Source organism: Schistocerca americana, chromosome 4 (assembly GCF_021461395.2).
Source record: "Schistocerca americana isolate TAMUIC-IGC-003095 chromosome 4, iqSchAmer2.1, whole genome shotgun sequence".
Lineage (NCBI taxonomy): Eukaryota > Metazoa > Arthropoda > Insecta > Orthoptera > Acrididae > Schistocerca > Schistocerca americana.
The window spans coordinates 150,364,492-150,384,603 of record NC_060122.1 but is presented as its reverse complement, the minus strand read 5'-3'; the positions used below and the strand labels follow the sequence as shown (position 1 = coordinate 150,384,603).

General features: G+C 45.2%; 1 protein-coding gene across 1 annotated transcript; it reads right to left on the bottom strand.

Annotated features, from left to right (window-relative positions):
* Positions 1–1,561: 1,561 nt before the first annotated feature.
* Positions 1,562–14,668, bottom strand: LOC124613316. The gene is made up of 3 exons (XM_047142012.1): positions 14,345–14,668; positions 1,654–1,929; positions 1,562–1,609 (listed from the first exon to the last, which is right to left on the bottom strand). The coding sequence occupies exons 1-3, from the start codon at positions 14,666–14,668 to the stop codon at positions 1,562–1,564; spliced, it is 648 nt and encodes a 215-aa protein (XP_046997968.1).
* Positions 14,669–20,112: the final 5,444 nt, after the last annotated feature.

The following is a 20,112-nucleotide window of genomic DNA, read 5'->3' as shown; positions in this document are numbered from 1 at the left end:
GTTCACCAGCGTCTTCGTATGTTTGCTTACAAAGTGCAAATTCTGCAACATCTGACGCCGAACGACATACCACGCCGACAACAATTTGCTATGGATATGCTGCAGCGTATTGATTTGGATGCCAGCTTCCTGCAAAGATGTTTATTCTCAGATGAGGCAATCTTTCATCTATCAGGGAGGGTTAATAGGCATAATGTTCGAATTTGGGGTTCGCAAAATCCGCACGTTGTCATTGAATATGTTCGTGATAGCCCTAAAGTAAATGACTCGTGTGGGATAATGCACGACAGGATTATTGGACCGTTTTTCTTTGCGGAACAAACAGTGAATGGGTCTGTGTATCTGGACATGTTGGAGCAGTTTGTGTACCCTCAGATACAAGACTTGAAACCCAACATCATTTTTCAACAAGATGGAGCTCCGCCGCATTGGTCAATGGCTGTTTGCAAGTTTCTGGATAGGAAATTTCCCAACCACTGGATCGGACGCAGAGAACCCATTGCCTGGCCAACACATTCACCCGACATTATGCCGCTTGATTTCTTCACGTTGAGATTCGTGAAGGACCGTTTGTGTGCGACTAAAGTGGACGATATTCCTACGTTGCTACATCGTATCACTAATGCGTTTGCAGCAATAATGGAGGAAATGCTACAAAGAACTTGGCAAGAAATTGAATATAGACTCGATATTCTTCATGCTACAAATGGTTCACATGTAGAGGTGTATTGTATTGTATTGTATGTTAACTGGGGACCTAGAAACGACAGAGAGGCTCCGTCCCCACCGCAGTTGCAATAGTCCACATGCCCACGACGACTACCGCAGTCCACTTCACCCCTCCGCCGCCCCAAACCGAACCCAGCGTTATTGTGCGATTCGGCTCCCGGTGGACCCCCCAGGGAATGTCTCACACCAGACGAGTGTAACCCCTATGTTTGCGTGGTAGAGTAATGGTGGTGTACGCGTACGTGGAGAACTTGTTTGCACAGCAATCGCCCACATAGTGTAACTGAGGCGAAATAAGGGGAACCAGCCCGCATTCGCCGAGGCAGATGGAAAACCGCCTAAAAACCATCCACAGACTGGCCAGTTCACCAGACCTCGACACAAATCCGCCGGGTGGATTCGTGCTGGGGACCAGGAGCTCCTTCCCGCCCAGAAAGCCGTGTGTTAGACCGCACGGCCAACCGGTCGGGCTCAAGTAAAGGTGTACTGATGATAAATAAATAAATTCTTTGAGATGCTCTACAATGTGGTGCATTTTTCATTGTCGTATCTACTGTGGCTTTTTTTCCCTGGGTCTTTGAAATCAGGGAGGTTTGAGTGGGACACCCTGTATTTTGAATCATAGAGGTATCACATCAGATCTACTTGCATTTTCTATTGAGTTCTTTCAGTCGGATTTCTGTCGCGCGATTCGCCGCTGGCTCAGGCGAGCAGCAATGTCGCCTGCACTCACCTCACGAGGTCCTGGTGGTTCTGGATGCAGAGACTCAGCTTCCGGTACAGTTCTTCGCCCAGCCTCGACGACCCATCCTGCAGCATGCGGCACTCTGGGCTACAATCCGCGTCGAGCCGCAGGTCGGCGAATCGCGCCGCGAGGATCCTGAACTGGTCCGCCACGTGGACCATGACGGCCATGAAGAAGACGTCCAGGTGGGTGTTGATGAAGGAGCAGAAGAAGGTGGCGGTGCACTGCAGCGCGTACGAGGCGCCGTAGACGGCCGCGGAGGAGGTGTCGAGCCAGCGCAGCTGCTGGTAGGGCAGCCGGCGCTGGCGATGGATCGCGGGCATCAGGCTCCAGGCCACCAGCGCGGACAGCACGTACAGGTGGAAGGCCAGCGTCAGGCGCACGGCGCGCCGCCGCGACGCCGCCAGCCGCGAACGCAGGGCGGCGTCCACCGGGCCGCGCTGGCTGCTCTCCAGCTGCGGGCGGGAGATACTTTGCCTAACTATTAAAGTAACACTGAAGAAAGTGGAGAAAGGTGAGAAATTCAGGGGAGGGTGTGGCGTTTATGCCACATCCCTACTCACGTTTATTACACTACTGGCCATTACAATTGCTACACCAAGAAGAAATGCAGATGATAAACTGATATTTTTTGAACAAATATATTATACTAGAACTGACATGCGATTACATTTTCACGCAATTTGGGTGCATAGATCCTGAGAAATAAGTACCCAGAACAACCACCTCTGGCCGTAATAACGGCCTTGATACGCCTGGGTATTGAGTCAAACAGAGCTCGGATGGCTTGTACAGTTACAGCTGCCCATGCAGCTTCAACATAATACCACAGTTAATCAAGAGTAGTGACTGGCGTAATGTGACGAGTCAGTTGCTCGGCCACCATTGACCAGACGTTTTCAGTTGGTGAGAGATCTGGAGAATGTGCTGGCCAGGGCAGCAATCGAACATTTTATGTATCCAGAAAGGCCCGTACAAGACCTGCAACATGCGGTCGTGCATTATCCTGCTGAAATGTAGGGTTTCGCAGGGATCGAATGAAGAGTAGAGCCACGGGTCGTAACACGTCTGAACGTCCACTGTTTAAAGTGCCGTCAATGCGAACAAGAGGTGACCGAGACGTGTAACCAATGGCACCACACACCATCACGCCGGGAGATACGCCAGTATGGCGATGACGAATACACGCTTCCAATGTGCGTTCACCGCGATGTCGCCAAACACGGATGCGACCATCATGATGCTGTAAACAGAATCTGGATTCATCCGAAAAACTGACGTTTTACCATTCGTGCACCCAGGTTCGTCGTTGAGTACACCACTGCAGGCGCTCCTGTCTGTGATGCAACGTCAAGGGTAACCGCAGCCATGGTCTCCGAGCTGCTGCAAACGTTGTCGAACTGTTCGTGCAAATGGTTGTTGTCTTGCAAACGTCCCCATCTGTTGTCTCAGGGATGGGTACGTGACTGCACGATCCATTATAGCCGTGCGGATAAGATGCCTGTCATCTCGAGTGCTAGTGATACGACGCCGTTGGGATCCAGCACGGTGTTCCGTATTACCCTCCTGAACCCACCGATTCCATATTCTGCTAACAGTCATTGGATCTCGACCAACGCGAGCAGCAATGTCGCGATACGATAAACCGCAATCGCGATAGGCTACAATCCGATCTTTATCAAAGTCGGAAACGTGATGGTACGCATTTCTCCTCCTTACACGAGGCATCACAACAACGTTCACCAGGCAACGCCGGTCAACCGCTGTTTGTGTATGAGAAATCGGTTGGAAACTTTCCTCATGTCAGGGCGTTGTAGGTGTCACCACCGGCACCAACCTTGTGTGAATGCTCTGAAAAGCTAATCATTTGCATATCACAGCATCTTCTTCGTGTCGGTTAAATTTCGCGTCTGTAGCACGTCATCTTCGTGGTGTAGCAATTTTAATGGCCAGTAGTGTACATCTTTTTTTTTTTTTTTGCTATGCTTTAATGCACAGTATCAGAAGATTTCATTACTGGAGGCTAGCGAGTAGGTAGGCTCACAAGGCAGACTCATCGAACTATGCGCCAGATGGTCACGCAGCGTGAGAACGGCAGGGCGAGCCGTATCGCACTGGAACAGGGAGAGACTATGGGGATTGCATCTACTGTGCTGGGCACCAATAGGCGAATCTTTTATTATTTATATTTGCTGTTTAAATATTATGTTACAGCTTCAACCGTGCTAATTATCTTTCTTGTACTCAGAAATTTTTAATAATAATTTCAATATCACACAATTCATCAGAACATAATAACTGAAAATTTCAAATACTGGCAGTGCTTAATGATGGAAGGGATGGACCAGTCACAAGTGCATCCTGAGAGGGCAGGCGCCAAACTGCTAAGGATAGTTCACAGTTAGTCTACGACAGATTCCGAGGACGTAGTACATGAATCCGTGTATAAAATCTTATCTCATGTGAAGACGGAGTAGCCCGTTGAAGAATTGCCCCGGATGACGTTCTTGTGTCAGCTCGTGTTAATCTTCTGTTAAGTCTAAGATCATGTGGAGATTTCTATTGTGTCTTTTGCAGTGTTCTAGAAATGATTATAATCCGGAAACTGACCGAGGGATAGTGACAGACTGGCTCTCAGAACCTTTTTCTTGATTTTTTTGCTTCTATAAATTGAAATAAAATCTAGTAGCATCCCAATATTCCATCATTTCGATTTTAATAGCACCGAATTCGTTCCCATTTGCCACTTCCTTACGCACTGTTTACTGCGTGCATGGCAGAGACTGCTGCCAACTGACAAGAAACTGTTTGGGAGACAGCTGAATCTTTAGAAAACGAGACGTAAGTAAGTTGCTTCCAATTATTCTAGACACAGGGCAGACATTTACGGAAATCCACCGTGTTTGTTAATCCTTGCATATCTTTTCTTGTGGGAAGTGTTTTATTCAGGAACGCGCTGTATAGCGTTTGAGGATAGCGGCATCTGTGGGGAATTATAGTCGACGTACCCTCACGAGTACTTGACAAGGGCAGTTGGATAAACTGAAAGAACCACTGGTTGTTGAGACATTCAAAGGAACTGCTATGCAACGACTGAGTGAAACAGAGAAAATGAAGCCAGAAGAAATTTTTCACTTTGCAACGGACTGTGCGCCGATGTGAAACTCCCTGGCACATTAACACTGAGTGCCACACCGAGACTCGAATTCGGGAACTTTGCCTTTCACTCCGATACACAGTTTTAACCTGCCAGGAAGTTAAATATCAGCGCACACTCTACTGTAGACTAAAAAATTCGTTCTGGAAACACCCCTTGAGCTGTGACTAAGTCATTTCTCTACAGTATTCTTTCTTCCAGAAGTGCTAGCCTTGCAAGGTTCGCAGGAGAACTGTGAAGTTTGGAGTGTAGGAGATGAGATACTGGCGGAAGTAAAGCTGTGAGGACGGGTCGTGAGTCGTGATTGCGTAACTCATTCAGCTCCCAGTCGCATTTCTGTGTAAAAATGCTGTTATGTTGCAGGACGTTCCAGATCGCTTGTCCTCTGTGGAGTCCCTGTTGCCAGAGACAGAGTATTCCAATTTCAGTCTGTCTGTTTTTCCGATGAAAGTGGCGTCCTCATGATACAAAGTCGTTCTTAAACTTGTCGCCAAGAAAGTTCGACGTTTCCGCATTGGCCTTAGTGAGACGGACCGATACAGTCGTTGTCATGTAACGGGTACATTATATCATCGTTTGGTCCCCTGCGGCCACAGATATTGGAGTTGGCTCCCCCGGCCACTGACCTTTCGTGCCCTGATGACGGAAGCAGCAATCTCCCCTGAGATTATCCTGCGCCCCGATTCAGCCCTCTTTCCCAGAACGAAGAACAACGCAATTATGTGGCTTGTCGGCCATAATGTTCATTACGTGATGAGGAGCCGGTATGACGTGGACCCTTGTGCCTTTTACCGGTACATGGTTACGGCCCTTTGGACCTGAAATAGGATGCCATGCTATCGTGAGCTTTTTACGAATACGCTGTGTCTCGTATTTAATTGTCAAGGAGTTGAATAATATGTAGAATCTCTTTCCTGTTGAATGTTTTATTGCTGTTACCTTGCTTTTGGTAAAATTGATAAAAAATGATCAGTGTAGTAACCACAACCAACAGCGGGAACGCCTTGGGCTGCGGATCGGAGCCGCCAGGCGGGGAAGCCGCCGGCGGTGGAACACGCACCACCGGGTAAACACAGGACGAGTCGGACGACAGACCAACGACAACTGACAACAACCGACCACGACCGACTATGAGCGACACAACAAGGAAGAGATAAACAACGGAGGCTTGTGCAAACCACTACGCCAAACACCAAACGTAAAACCACGCGGAACCAGAGCCAGGCAAATGTCAACAACGAGCAACGACCAGAACGCAGTACCGCCGAGATAGGAACGAAATCCAGAGCGAGTACCAGACTATCTGTACTAGGTTTTTTTTTTCTTTATTGTATTTCAATTCCCCATCAGGGCGGCCTGGCAGCAGCATATGCACTGCTCTTCAGCCGAAAGACATAGAACAAACAATAGAAGACATTTAAAAATAACAAAGGAGAGAATATGGGGAACATAGATATAAAAAAGGGGGAACATCATGGAAGGCAAAAGACAAAAAACGGAGTGACTGAAAATGGAGATAAAAAAACTGTTTAAAAGTAGCACACACAAAAAGCCACACACTGCGACGATTAAAAGAACACAAGGCACAGTATGACTGGAGCATAAACAACGAACTGTTACCAATTGGTTACGTCGTAGACAGCTCCGAGCCTGTCGCGCTGTAGCGTGCACTCCACTGACGCAAACCACCGCCATTTGTGACTTCAGTGGTGTCAAATTAGAGCTCATTGGAGGGCAGGGTGGAGCTACGTCGAGTTTTCTGATGAAAGCTGGTTCTGCCTTAGTGCCATTGATGGCCGTGTGTTGGTTACACTACTGACCATTAAAATTGCTACACCACGAAGATGACGTGCTACAGACGCGAAATTTTACCGACAGGAAGAAGATGTTGTGATATGCAAATGATTGGCTTTTCAGAGGATTCACACAAGGCTGGCGCCGGTGGCGACACCTACAACGTGCTGACATGAGGAAATGGTCCAAATGGCTCTGAGCACTATGGGACTTAACTGCTGAGGTCATTAGTCCCCTAGAACTTAGAACTAGTTAAACCTAACTAACCTAAGGACATCACAAACATCCATGCCCGAGGCAGGATTCGAACCTGCGACCGTAGCGGTCTTGCGGTTCCAGACTGCAGCGCCTTTAACCGCTCGGCCACTTCAGCCGGCGACATGAGGAAAGTTTCCAACCGATTTCTCATACACAAACAGCAGTTGACCGGCGTTGCCTAATGAAACGTTGTTGTGATGCCTCGTGTAAGGAGGAGAAATGCGTACCATCACGTTTCCGACTATGATAAAGGTCGGATTGAACCCTATCGCGATTGCGGTTTATCGCATCGCGACATTGCTGCTCGCGTTGCTCGAAGTCCAATGACTGTTAGCAGAATATGCAATAGGTGGGTTCATGAGGGTAATACGGAACGCCGTGCTGGATCCCAACGGCCTCGTATCACTAGCAGTCGAGATAACAGGCATCTTATCCGCATGGCTGTAACGGATCGTACAGCCACGTCTCGATCCCTGAGTCAACAGATGAGGACGTTTGGAAGACAACCATCTGCACGAACAGTTCGACGACGTTTGCAGCAGCATGGACTATCAGCTCGGAGACCATGGCTGCGGTTACCCTTGACGCTGCATCACAGACAGGAGCGCCTGCGATGGTGTACTCAACGACGAACCTGGGTGCACGAATGGCAAAACGTCATTTTTTCGGATGAATCCAGTTTCTGTTTACAGCATCATGATGGTCGCATCCGTGTTTGGCGACATCGCGGTGAACGCACATTGGAAACGTGTATTCGTCATCGCCATACTGGCGTATCACCCGACGTGATGGTATGGGCTGCCATTGGTTACACGTCTCGGTCACCTCTTGTTCGCATTGACGGGACTTTGAACAGTGGACGTTACATTTCAGATGTGTTACGACCCGTGGCTCTATCCTTCATTCGATCCCTGCGAAACCCTGTATTTCAGAAGGATAATGCACGACCACATGTTGCACGTCCTGTACGGACTTTTCTGGATACAGAAAATGTTCGACTGCTGCCCTGGCCAGCAGATTCTCCAGACCTCTCACCAATTGAAAACGTCTGGTCAATGGTGGCCGAGCAACTGGCTCGTCACAATACGCCAGTCAGTACTCTTGATTAACTCTGGTATCGTGTTGAAGCTGCATGGGCGACTGTACCTGTACATGCCATCCAAGCTCTGTTTGCCGACTCAAAGCCCAGGCGTATCAAGGCCGTTATTACGGCAATAGGTGGTTGTTCTGGGTACTGATTTCTCAGGATCTGTGCACTCAAATTGCGTGAAAATGTAATAACATGTCAGTTCTGGTATAATGTATGTATCCAATGAATACCCGTTTATCATCTGCATTTCTTCTTGGTGTAGCAATTTTAATGGCCAGTAGTGTAGAAGGAGTCCTGTTGTGGGCCTGCAAACAACGTGCCTGTGTCCAAGACACACTGCACCCACACCTGCAGTTTTGGTCTCGGGTGCGATTTCGTATGGCAGCAGGAGCACTCTCATGGTTGTCTCACGCACAGTGACTGTAAATTCATCCGTCAATCCAGTGATTCGTACTGCCGTACTGCCATTCAAGGGCAGCATTTCAAGGGATGTTTGTCAACATGATAACACTCGCCTACCTACCGCTATTGTAATTCTACATGCTGTACAGCGTGTGGAAATGCGTCGGCTTCCTCGATCAAGAGATCTGTCTCCAACCAAGCAGACAGAGGACAACATTGGACGGCAACCCCAGCGTCGTCCATAACCAGCATTAACATTTCCAGTATTGACCGGTCAGGTGCAACAGACGTGGAACTCTATCCCATAAAATGACATCCGGCATCTGTACAACAAAATACATGCACGTATGCATTCTTGCATTCGACTCTCTGGTGCTTACACCGATTATTAATGTACCAGCATTTGATATTTGCGATGATTTATCTCGTGTTTACATTAATCATTCCAGAAATTTCAAACTCTACATTAATTTTTTTTTTTGGCGTTGCGATTTTTTTCTGTCAGCGTTTACACTGAAGCGCCAAAGAAACTGGTATAGGCGTGCGTATCCGAATACAGAGATATGAATACGGCGCTGCTGTCAGCAACGCCTATATAAGACAAGTGACGGGCACAGTTGTTAGATCGGTTACTGCTGCTGCAATGGCAGGTTATCAAGATTTAAGCGAGTTTGTACATGGTGTTGTAGTCGGCGCACAGCATCTACGAGGTAGTGATGAAGTGGGGATTTTTACGTAGACCATTTCAAGAGTGTACCGTGAGTATCAGGCATCCGGCAAAACATCAAATCTCCGACATCGCTGCGGTCGCAAAAAGATCCTGCAAGAACGATTGAAGAGAACCGTTGGACGTGACGGAAGTGCAGCCCTTCCGCAAATTGCTGCAGATTTCAATGGTGGGGCATCAAAAAGTGTCAGCGTGGGAACCATTCAACGAAACATAATCGATTTGGGCTTTCGGAGTCGAAGGCCCACTGGTATACCCTTGATGGCTACACGACACACAGCTTTACGCCTCGCCTGGGCCGGTCAACACCGATACTGGACTGTTGATGACTGGAAACATATTGCCTGGACGGACGAGTCTCGTTTCAAATTGTATCGAGCGGATGAATTCCATGGACCCTGCATGTCAGCAGGGGGCTGTTCAAGCTGGTGGAGGCTCTGTAATGGTGTAATAGTGTGGAGTGTGTGTAATAATATGGGACTACTGATACGTCTAGATATGACTCTGACAGGCGACACGAGCGTAAGCATCCTGTCTGATCACCTGCATCCATTCATGGCAATTGTGCATTTCGACGCCGGCCAGGGTGGCCGAGCGCTTCTAGGCGCTACAGTCTGGAACCGCGCGACCGCTGCGGTCGCAGTTTCGAATCCTGCCTCGAGCATGGATGTGTGTGATGTCCTTAGGTTAGTTAGGTTTAAGTAGTTCTAAGTTCTAGGGGACTGATGACCAGAAGGGGGTAGGACGTCAAACGGACCGACTTGGAGCAGGAGAGGCACCACAGGACATTTTAATTTCCACTGTCTATACTTTTACAAATAAATTCATAAAACTTTGAAAGCATGATCAGGAAGGATTCAGGATTCATACTCATAACAGTGGAAGCTCCAAAACGGTGCAAAATACATTTTTTACGTGTGAAATTTCATCATTTTTTCACTTACTAATGGCTGCATTTGTTGCTATAGGTACACTTTTCTTCCTAAGTAAGAGAGATTCTTCGATGTATTTTGCACAGCATACAAACTATAGTTACATGTGTATGAAACTCTAGAGTTTATTTAATTTATGAAAAAATGAATGAACTGTTACATTTTAAACTTCTTGTTTAGAAAAACTAAAATTTTATAGTTAATTATCTCAATTTTACCACAGTTTTTAATAGATTTGGAAAATTCTAGAGTTTCATACACCTGTAAGTACTGCTTGTATGCTGTGCAAAATTCATCGAAGAATCTCTCTTACTTAGGAAGAAAAGTGTACCCACAGAAACAAATGCAGCCAGTAGTAAGTGACAAAATGATGAAATTTCACATGTAAAAAAAAGGTATTTTGCTACGTTTTTGAACTTCCACTGCTATGAGTGTGAGTCCTCAATCCTTCTTGGTCATGCTGACAAAGTTTTATGAATTTATTTGTAAAAGTATAGATAGTAGAAAATGAAATGTCCTGTGGTTCCTCTCCTGCTCCAAGTCGGCCCGTTTGATGTCCTACCCCCCTTAAGTCCCATAGTGTTCATAGCCATTTTTTTGCATTTCGACGGACTTGGGAAATTCCAGTAGGACAATATGACATCCTACACGTCAACAATTGCTACAGAGTGGCTCCAGGAACACTCTTATGAGCTTAAACACTTCCGCTGGCCACCAGACTGCCGAGACACGAAAATTATTGACCATATCTGGGATGCCTTGGAACGTGCTGTTCAGAAGAAATCTCCACCCCATGGTACTCTTACAGATTTATGGACAGCGCTGCAGGATTCATAGTGACAATTCCCTCCAGCACTACTTCAGACATTAGTCGAGTCCATACCACTTCGTGCTGCGGCAGTTCTGCATACTCGTGGGGGCCCTACACGATATTAGGCAGGTGTACCAGTTTCTTTGGCTCTTCAGTATACAGGGAGAAAAGTATTTAAATCGACAAACTCTGGGAGGTTGTAGGGGACATCAAAACAAATATTTTTCCATAATGTCATTTTTTCATATGAGGATTATTTGAACCGGTGGAGGCCGTATTAAGCTCTACAGTTGTTAGAGGCCGTATTACAATCTTCAGTTGTTAGAGGGCGTATTACGCTCTTCAATTGTAGAAACTGCAAAAAGGTGGGAATTTAAGGAGATGGGACCTGGATAAACTAAAAGAACCAGAGGTTGTACAGAGATTCAGGGAGAGCATAAGGGAGCAATTGACAGGAATGGGGGAAATAAATACAGTAGAAGAAGAATGGGTAGCTTTGAGGGATGAAGTAGTGAAGGCAGCAGAGGATCAAGTAGGTAAAAAGACGAGGGCTAGTAGAAATCCTTGGGTAACAGAAGAAATACTGAATTTAATTGATGAAAGGAGAAAATATAAAAATGCAGTAAGTGAAACAGGCAAAAAGGAATACAAACGTCTCAAAAATGAGATCGACAGGAAGTGCAAAATGGCTAAGCAGGGATGGCTAGAGGACAAATGTAAGGATGTAGAGGCCTATCTCACTAGGGGTAAGATAGATACCGCCTACAGGAAAATTAAAGAGACCTTTGGAGATAAGAGAACGACTTGTATGAATATCAAGAGCTCAGATGGAAACCCAGTTCTAAGCAAAGAAGGGAAAACAGAAAGGTGGAAGGAGTATATTGAGGGTCTATACAAGGGCAATGTACTTGAGGACAATATTATGGAAATGGAAGAGGATGTAGATGAAGATGAAATGGGAGATATGATACTGCGTGAAGAGTTTGACAGAGCACTGAAAGACCTGAGTCGAAACAAGGCCCCCGGAGTAGACAATATTCCATTGGAACTACTGACGGCCATGGGAGAGCCAGTCCTGACAAAACTCTACCATCTGGTGAGCAAGATGTATGAAACAGGCGAAATACCCTCAGACTTCAAGAAGAATATAATAATTCCAATCCCAAAGAAAGCAGGTGTTGACAGATGTGAAAATTACCGAACTATCAGCTTAATAAGTCACAGCTGCAAAATACTAACACGAATTCTTTACAGACGAATGGAAAAACTAGTAGAAGCCAACCTCGTGGAAGATCAGTTTGGATTCCGTAGAAACACTGGAACACGTGAGGCAATACCGACCTTACGACTTATCTTAGAAGAAAGATTAAGGAAAGGCAAACCTACGTTTCTAGCATTTGTAGACTTAGAGAAAGCTTTTGACAATGTTGACTGGAATACTCTCTTTCAAATTCTAAAGGTGGCAGGGGTAAAATACAGGGAGCGAAAGGCTATTTACAATTTGTACAGAAACCAGATGGCAGTTATAAGAGTCGAGGGACATGAAAGGGAAGCAGTGGTTGGGAAGGGAGTAAGACAGGCTTGTAGCCTCTCCCCGATGTTGTTCAATCTGGATATTGAGCAAGCAGTAAAGGAAACAAAAGAAAAATTCGGAGTAGGTATTAAAATTCATGGAGAAGAAATAAAAACTTTGAGGTTCGCCGATGACATTGTAATTCTGTCAGAGACAGCAAAGGACTTGGAAGAGCAGTTGAATGGAATGGACAGTGTCTTGAAAGGAGGATATAAGATGAACATCAACAAAAGCAAAACAAGGATAATGGAATGTAGTCTAATTAAGTCGGGTGATGCTGAGGGAATTAGATTAGGAAATGAGGCACTTAAAGTAGTAAAGGAGTTTTGCTATTTGGGGAGCAAAATAACTGATGATGGTCGAAGTAGAGAGGATATAAAATGTAGGCTGGCAATGGCAAGGAAAGCGTTTCTGAAGAAGAGAAATTTGTTAACATCCAGTATTGATTTAAGTGTCAGGAAGTCATTTCTGAAAGTATTCGTATGGAGTGTAGCCATGTATGGAAGTGAAACATGGACGATAAATAGTTTGGACAAGAAGAGAATAGAAGCTTTCGAAATGTGGTGCTACAGAAGAATGCTGAAGATTAGATGGGTAGATCACATAACTAATGAGGAAGTATTGAATAGGATTGGGGAGAAGAGAAGTTTGTGGCACAACTTGACCAGAAGAAGGGATCGGTTGGTAGGACATGTTCTGAGGCATCAAGGGATCACCAATTTAGTATTGGAGGGCAGCGTGGAGGGTAAAAATCGTAGAGGGAGACCAAGAGATGAATACACTAAGCAGATTCAGAAGGATGTAGGTTGCAGTAGGTACTGGGAGATGAAAAAGCTTGCACAGGGTAGAGTAGCATGGAGAGCTGCATCAAACCAGTCTCAGGACTGAAGACCACAACAACAATTGTAGACAACTGCTGTCCACCAGTGTAGTAGTGCATTGTCTCTGTTTACTAATGGAGCGATACACATGGATTGAGTACCCTGACATGCTTGGTGCGTACTACGTAGCGCACCACAACGGTCGATCTGCACAGCGGGTTTATTCTAATCGCCGTATCCCGCATCATGCGACCTTTGCTGCTGCGTACCAACGTCTGCGTGAGACCGGGTCATTTAGCGGATTACCTGGACAGGGACGCCGTCGCACGGTAAGAACGTTGCAATTTGAGGAAGCTGTCTTGCAGCATGTGGAGCGGGATCCTTCAATCAGCACTCGTGCAACTGCACGTAACTTGGGGACAAATCAGACGAATGTAAGAACAGTCCTTTGAGAGCAATTGTTACTTCCATTTCACTTACAGCGTGTCCACAACCCGAAACCAGCTGATTTTTCACCCAGAGCACAGTTTTCGCAGTGGTACGTGGGACACTGTGAAATCCATCCTACATTTCCATTCTCTGTGTTGTTTACCTATGAAGAAACGTTCGGGCGTGATGGAGTCTTCAACATGCACAATTCGCATGTTTGGAGTGAGGATAACCCACATGCCACAGTTACTAGCGCTCATCAAGTGCGGTTCTTCCTTAATGTGTGGGTCGGTGTTGTTGGGGACTGTTTAATTGGGCCGTATCTGCTACCTAGGCCAATAAATGGCAGGCACTATTACAATTTTCTCGCCAGAGCATTGCCAGAATCGCTGGAAAACGTCCCGCTCCCTACAAGACAGCGCATGTGGTTCCAACATGACGGGGCGCCGGCACATTTCAGTCGTCGTGTGCGTTGATTCCTGGACCGACGGTTCCCAGAACGTGGATTGGCAGAGGCGGTTCTGTACCATGGCCTGCTCGATCCCCAGATATGTCGCCTCTGGTTTAATTAATTTGTCGCCAGAGAAATCTTCCTCTACCGTCTTAAATACTCCTCATAGGAAAAAATGACATTAGGGAAAAATATTTGTTTTGATGTCTCCTACAGCCTCCCAGAGTTTGTCGGTTTAAATACTTTTCACCCTGTATATCCCTCAGAGGAGACTATGTCGAGAGGTAAGATGAGTTGTTTACGAAACGAATATTTTTCTTGCCTTTTTAGCAGACTTATCAAACCACTCTCGTACCCAATAAGTAAAATAACATATTTTTTAAAATCGTTATGGTTTGGAGTGTATTGGACTGGCCGTTCCCTACCACCAGCCGATCGAGGGTGGTGACCAGCGCACAGAATCTGGTACGGTCCGCCAAGAAGAAGCACGACTTGACAATGGCGGAGCACACGACGAACAGGTTGGCGAGCGACAGTGTCACCTCCTGGAGACCCCCTGGCTCCGAGCAGAGACCGACGAAGGCACCCGCGGCGTGGAGCGTGGCGGCGACCAGCACGCCCGTCGTGAAGGCTGCGTAGAGCCGGCCCTGTCCCAGGGGCCACAGCCCGCACAGGAACAGCAGGCGCACGTTGTACTTGAGCACAGAACCCGCTGTGGACCGCCACGTCTGCCCGCCCTCGACGCTCATCTTCGCTACTTGTCGTCCAAACCGAAGGCTATTTTCTCTCTTTAATTTAAGGCTGTAGCCGCCAAGTAAGAGAGGACGTAAACAGACTGATTCTAACGCTGCTCTGATACTCGCTAAACTGTTGTTGTTTTTCGGATTTAGGTGGCTCAACTTCGAAGTTATCAGCACCCACTCGATAAATAAAAGTCCTGTCCTTAGTCGTGATTTCCTCTCCTGCTCTGCGCTCTTCGCTGCTCGTGGAAAGCTAGTGGCTTCTCCGTTTAAAACTCCGTCATCCAGTCTTTGTACTTCTAGGCTACTGCACAGCTGCTCCAGGCGGATGAATAGAACCGTGTATCGATTTGACCGACGGTGATTTGATACGTTGCGAGTAACACACGTCCCCACAACTGAGAATGCTTTTGGCTGATTAGTGCTCAGAAACTATCAAAATAAACAAGTTCCTATTTCACCGTTAGACACATTCGTTAAAGAGGAATCACGTATCTTCGTAATTAGTCTGACGCCATAATCGGTCTGCCGGAGTATCAAAGTTTCATTTTTTGGTGTATTTACACACATTTAAAAAAATCACCGAAAGACACTCTCCGCATAAGTGAATTCGTCAGCAGCGCTGTACATATGGGGACGCGTTCTCTCTCATTTAGATGGAACGCTCCGAATCAAAGGGAATATTCACGATAACGCCAATACGGTTCTCCACGCTACTACGCCACAAAATCCTGACATCCATAATGCATCACGCAGCGCCGCATGGGAACATATGACGGAGTCTTTGTGCACATTCTCGCCTTCTGAATACATCGACAGTGGAAGCCAACAGGTGACACGTACCGATGCATTGCCCCGTGATTTAAGCCGGAGGACCGCCGTGACGTGAATGTGGGAAGAATTATACTTAGGGAGACGTTATCCGCTAACCAATCTTAAAAAGTAATTTCTGAGAAATTCGGTGGTGAGCGATCCAGATAGCGGGTATACACGAAATATATTGCATTTTCAGACAGACACCCTCACAGGTGATTTTGGGATCTCATCTCTTGACGATAACAAACACAAAAAAGGTGAGGACCCCATGTTCTGCAGTATTCTTCCCTCATTCACTTTCTAATGTATCTGCTCGTGGTCAGTCATTTCTAACGCAACATTCATTCTGTTTCACTCCAAATCGGCCACACATGTGCACTTAAACATGCAAATTGAAAAAGAAATCAGTAGCTTCAACGGAGAACTTGATATATTTTAGTACTGTACGCAAATCTAATTTAATAGCATTGGTCCTGTGTGTATTACCTCAGTTACTGGCAGCAAATTTTGTATTGCGGACATCCACAGCTGTAGAACTATACGTGATGAGTAAGACCGCTTGAGCTGTTTGATAAATCTTTATTTATGGTCCAACTAGTATTGTGGCGTTAGAGCCACGTCTTCAGAGATACATATTTATTCTACGGTGGTCGCTGTGGACCTCGTGTTGCCACGGCGGTGGTACATCTTAGATTTCCTGTATCGTAATGATGTTCCCTGCGTTCTGTCTTATTTTAAATTGGGCTATCGACCTCTTAACGGTTAAACATTTTTATCATAACTGGACAATGAATACTGGGCCACCTACTGGTTACCGTTTGAAATAAATTATGAAATAAATAGGTATCTCCGAAGATGTGGCTCTGACACCGAGAGACTAGTTGGATCATAAATGAAGATTTATCATACAGCTGAGTTGTTTAGCAGTGTCCAGTGTATACTGAGCTTGTGGAACCCTGCATCTAATATAAAAATGTGTCTCGAATTGTATTTTTATGCAAGGAACATAACTCAGCCATGAAAAACATTTCTGTTCGTGCAGGTTGGTATATACTGTAGCCTAAATGAAGATCTTTCTTCCATTCGCCTTCGCAATCTGTTACGAACTTTTCAGACGTCGACAGCTTTAGCAAATGAGCGGCACATTTCTCTTTATATAGTATAGTCTGATACTAGTGACCAAAGGCACATGAAAAATAGTTTCCCCTGTTATAATAGTGTAGTGTTATAATAGTGTAGTGTTATTTATTACTCTTCCTGCTTAACTTACTTATCTTCCATAATTAAGCTCGATATAATTCTACCTACTGATTCATCGGTTGTGTTAGAAGTTTGCGACAATTCAGATGACTGAAAGCTTAATTTTTTCTCGTGAATGAGCACCCACTCGATGAATGCTCTGAGCACACATAACACTTTGAAAGACAAACAGATGAGAAACTTCGGAGGGGAATTTACACTTGACGCCAGTTTTTAAGTCTATTTTGTATAACTCGGTTTACATTATAAGAGCTATGTGCTTGCCATGTTGCATCAAATTTGATCATTAATTTCACGCACATGATTAACACTCACAAACAGAAAATTACATAATTTCCATGTGTCTATACTTATCGTGGGAATTTTGTCACAAGGATGAAGTCGTAAAAAAGCGCCAGTGTAAAAAACATACCTAGTTGATAAGCTGATTTATTACGTGAACATATTCACTTTACTGCAGCACTTACCATGCTTATGAGAACTTTGGTACCATTCAAACTTAATTCTTGTAGCAGACAACTACCCTATCAGATGCCATTGCATTCAACTGTTCATCTAGGGCTGATATTATCATAAACTGTACGATTTTCCATTGTCTATAGCACTGGGATTGCACATAACAAAAGATGGTTCATATGGCTCTAAGCACTGTGGGACTTAAGATCTGAGGTCATCAGTCCCCTAGACATATATTTAAACCTAACTAACCTAAGGACATCACACACATCCATGCCCGAGGCAGTATTCGAGCCTGCGAGGTAGCAGCCGCATGGTTCCGGACTGAAGCGCCTAGAACCGCTCGACCACAGCAGCCGGCCATAACGAAAGAAATCTGAATTCTATTTTTTTACAGTAGCAGGAAAATACGGCCAAAGCGCAGACCGGGTGTTGTTTCTAGCATTGCTTGTTTGTTATCAGAAACAGATATGTACATTCATCGCTGCAAACGTGAAGATGAAGACATGATTTGAGGCTGAGAACGGAATTGTGTTACATTATCTACTACGCTCTGACACAATTGTCATATGATCCTTGGCCCTCTCACAACAGATGGTTTATTACACGATTCCTGCAGTTTTTGTACTCCTTAATTTGTTATTTAGTTATTTTTAGTGAAAAAGAAAACATGATTACCATCTGAAGCGGATTAGATTGCTCTAACGTGGGTGTGATCACAATATGGGACATTGATCTTGTGTTTAAGGTGCTGTCACCTCTGAAGTCGACCGCAGCAGTCGCAGACTAAACGGATGACAACGGTGCCGAAACAATGGTAAATCATTGAATTGGCATTTTGACCACCTGGGAATTTTTTGCAGTCCTCTCAACTTACATTTTTGATGTATTAGGTATGTACCAGTGACCCATCACCCCCAAATTTATGCGTATTAAACATCTTTGGCTCACGTCTCTGTGTTTATGACGTACCATCTCCTGAACAATGTGTTGTACAGTGGTATAGATTTTCACGTAAATTCAGTGGTAATATGTAGATACCGAAACTCCGCTGCAGAGTGAAAATCTCATTCTGTGTAGATACTGTTTGCAAAATGTGTTGCGAATAGAGTTAATAGTAAAAAGAAATCGCCGTGACTAATACAGAACTTGTACAGCATAAAATGCAATACTGTAGTAAGCAATAAACTTTTTTTCCTTTCATTATCCTGGGGGGGGGGGGGAGGGGGGGGGGGTCAGCGAACAAAAGTTTCGGAAAATGTCAAAGTTATGTGTAAAATATGATGGAAGTCATTAAATTCTCTCCCTCTCAAATAGTGGATGAATATAACCTGGATAATTTGCATGCTGTGAGTTACAATGCCCAAGGACATATGCACAGTTTACAACTATAGCACTTCAATTATTGCCTTAAACCAATAACGATGGATTTTATCTCATAATGAGTACGTTATGGCACCCTTTTAGATTTTTAATACAAAATAGACATAAAAACTGGCGTCAAGTGTAAATTCCCCTCTGAAGTTTCTCATCTGTTTGTCTTTCAAAGTGTTATGTGTGTTCAGAGCATTCATCGAGTGGGTGCTCATTCACGAGAAAAAGGAGCAGTTGAAAAGAGAGAGCAGGAGGAGGAGATGGACAGAGAAAGGAAAGTGGAGGAGATGAACAGGGAGAGGAGAGAGGAGGAGATGGACAGAGAAAGGAAAGAAGAGGACATGAAGATGTAGAGGGGTGAGTTGTACAGAGAGGGGGGTGAGGAGATGGACTAATAGAAGACTGGAATAAATACGGATCCAGGCAACGTCGACTACTCAGCTAGTCTTCTATAAATCAAGGCATGGGATGATAGATATTTTCATGTTGTGGAGAAACTGGACAATCTGAAGAGAGAGGTGGACAGTCCGAGGTTAGACTGAGTGGGAAAAACGAAGTGTAATAGAGAAGGTGGGTTGCATTCGATTATATTATTTTGGAGTGCTAACAATGTAAAGCGTATTAGATTTTTATAATTGGAAACTAACGTCCGCCAGCATTCTACAGATTTATATACGTACTTCACAAACTGATGCTAAGCAGATACAAAGGCTATATGACAAAGATATTAAAAATATGAAGAATGATGGCTGAGACATAGGATCACCATGACAGAAGAGAGACCGATGATAAACCAGTACGAAGACTGTTTGACAAACAGATTAAGAAAGTAAATTAAAGTCGTATGACATTGTTAGCTGCGAGCTCTCAAGGGGTTGGTTCAGCCGCCGAGTCACTCAAAGGCCCGTCTCCTTACAGGCACTTGAGAGCTGTGTCTTATGTGTAAGAGTATTTGTAGCGTATAGGTGAGTGTAATTAATATATGGTGCTATGTTTGTGTTGTAGGATGATGATGATGATGATGATGATGATGATGATGATGATGACGATGACGATGAGAGAAGGGTGAGAGTAAAACTCGCTGCCAGCGCTTAGCGTACTCCGGCTTCCACATCCGATGGGTGGATTGCTATCAACAGGCCTCATGACTTCACTTCATGAGGCACTGAAAAGTGGTTTGGAATGTAATACAGGACACCTGCGCAAAGCCTCGCTATTAGGAACTTTACACCACGACTTGTCTTCCCCTTGCCGGCCAAATAGTGACGGGGAAAATTTCATCCACCACTAAGATTTGTATCAGCTTAGCTTTGAGTCGAGTGCTACCTCAGAGGCTGGTGTGCTTGCCTTAGCGACTCGGCTATGGAAGAGCAGATAGATTAAAAATATGAAGAACAACGGAAACATGGTAGTCTTGAGCGATATGATCTCTCACGGCGTAAACATCTCTCTAACACCAGATGAGGGCGAGATTCCTGGAATATGAGTGCTGTGGAAAAATAAGGGGGGAGACTTTTACTGAAGCTTGCATATCGTTGAAGTTAACA

Bases quoted from the DNA above. Each gene is read 5' to 3' on its own strand.
- LOC124613316 (XM_047142012.1), bottom strand. From the start codon at position 14,668: ATGAGCGTCGAGGGCGGGCAGACGTGGCGGTCCACAGCGGGTTCTGTG. The intron at 1,930-14,344 runs GTAGGGAACGGC...TCCCGCCCGCAG, and splicing joins CCACCCTCGATCGGCTGGTG to CTGGAGAGCAGCCAGCGCGG. The intron at 1,610-1,653 runs GTCTTCTTCATG...GGACCAGTTCAG, and splicing joins TCATCAACACCCACCTGGAC to GATCCTCGCGGCGCGATTCG.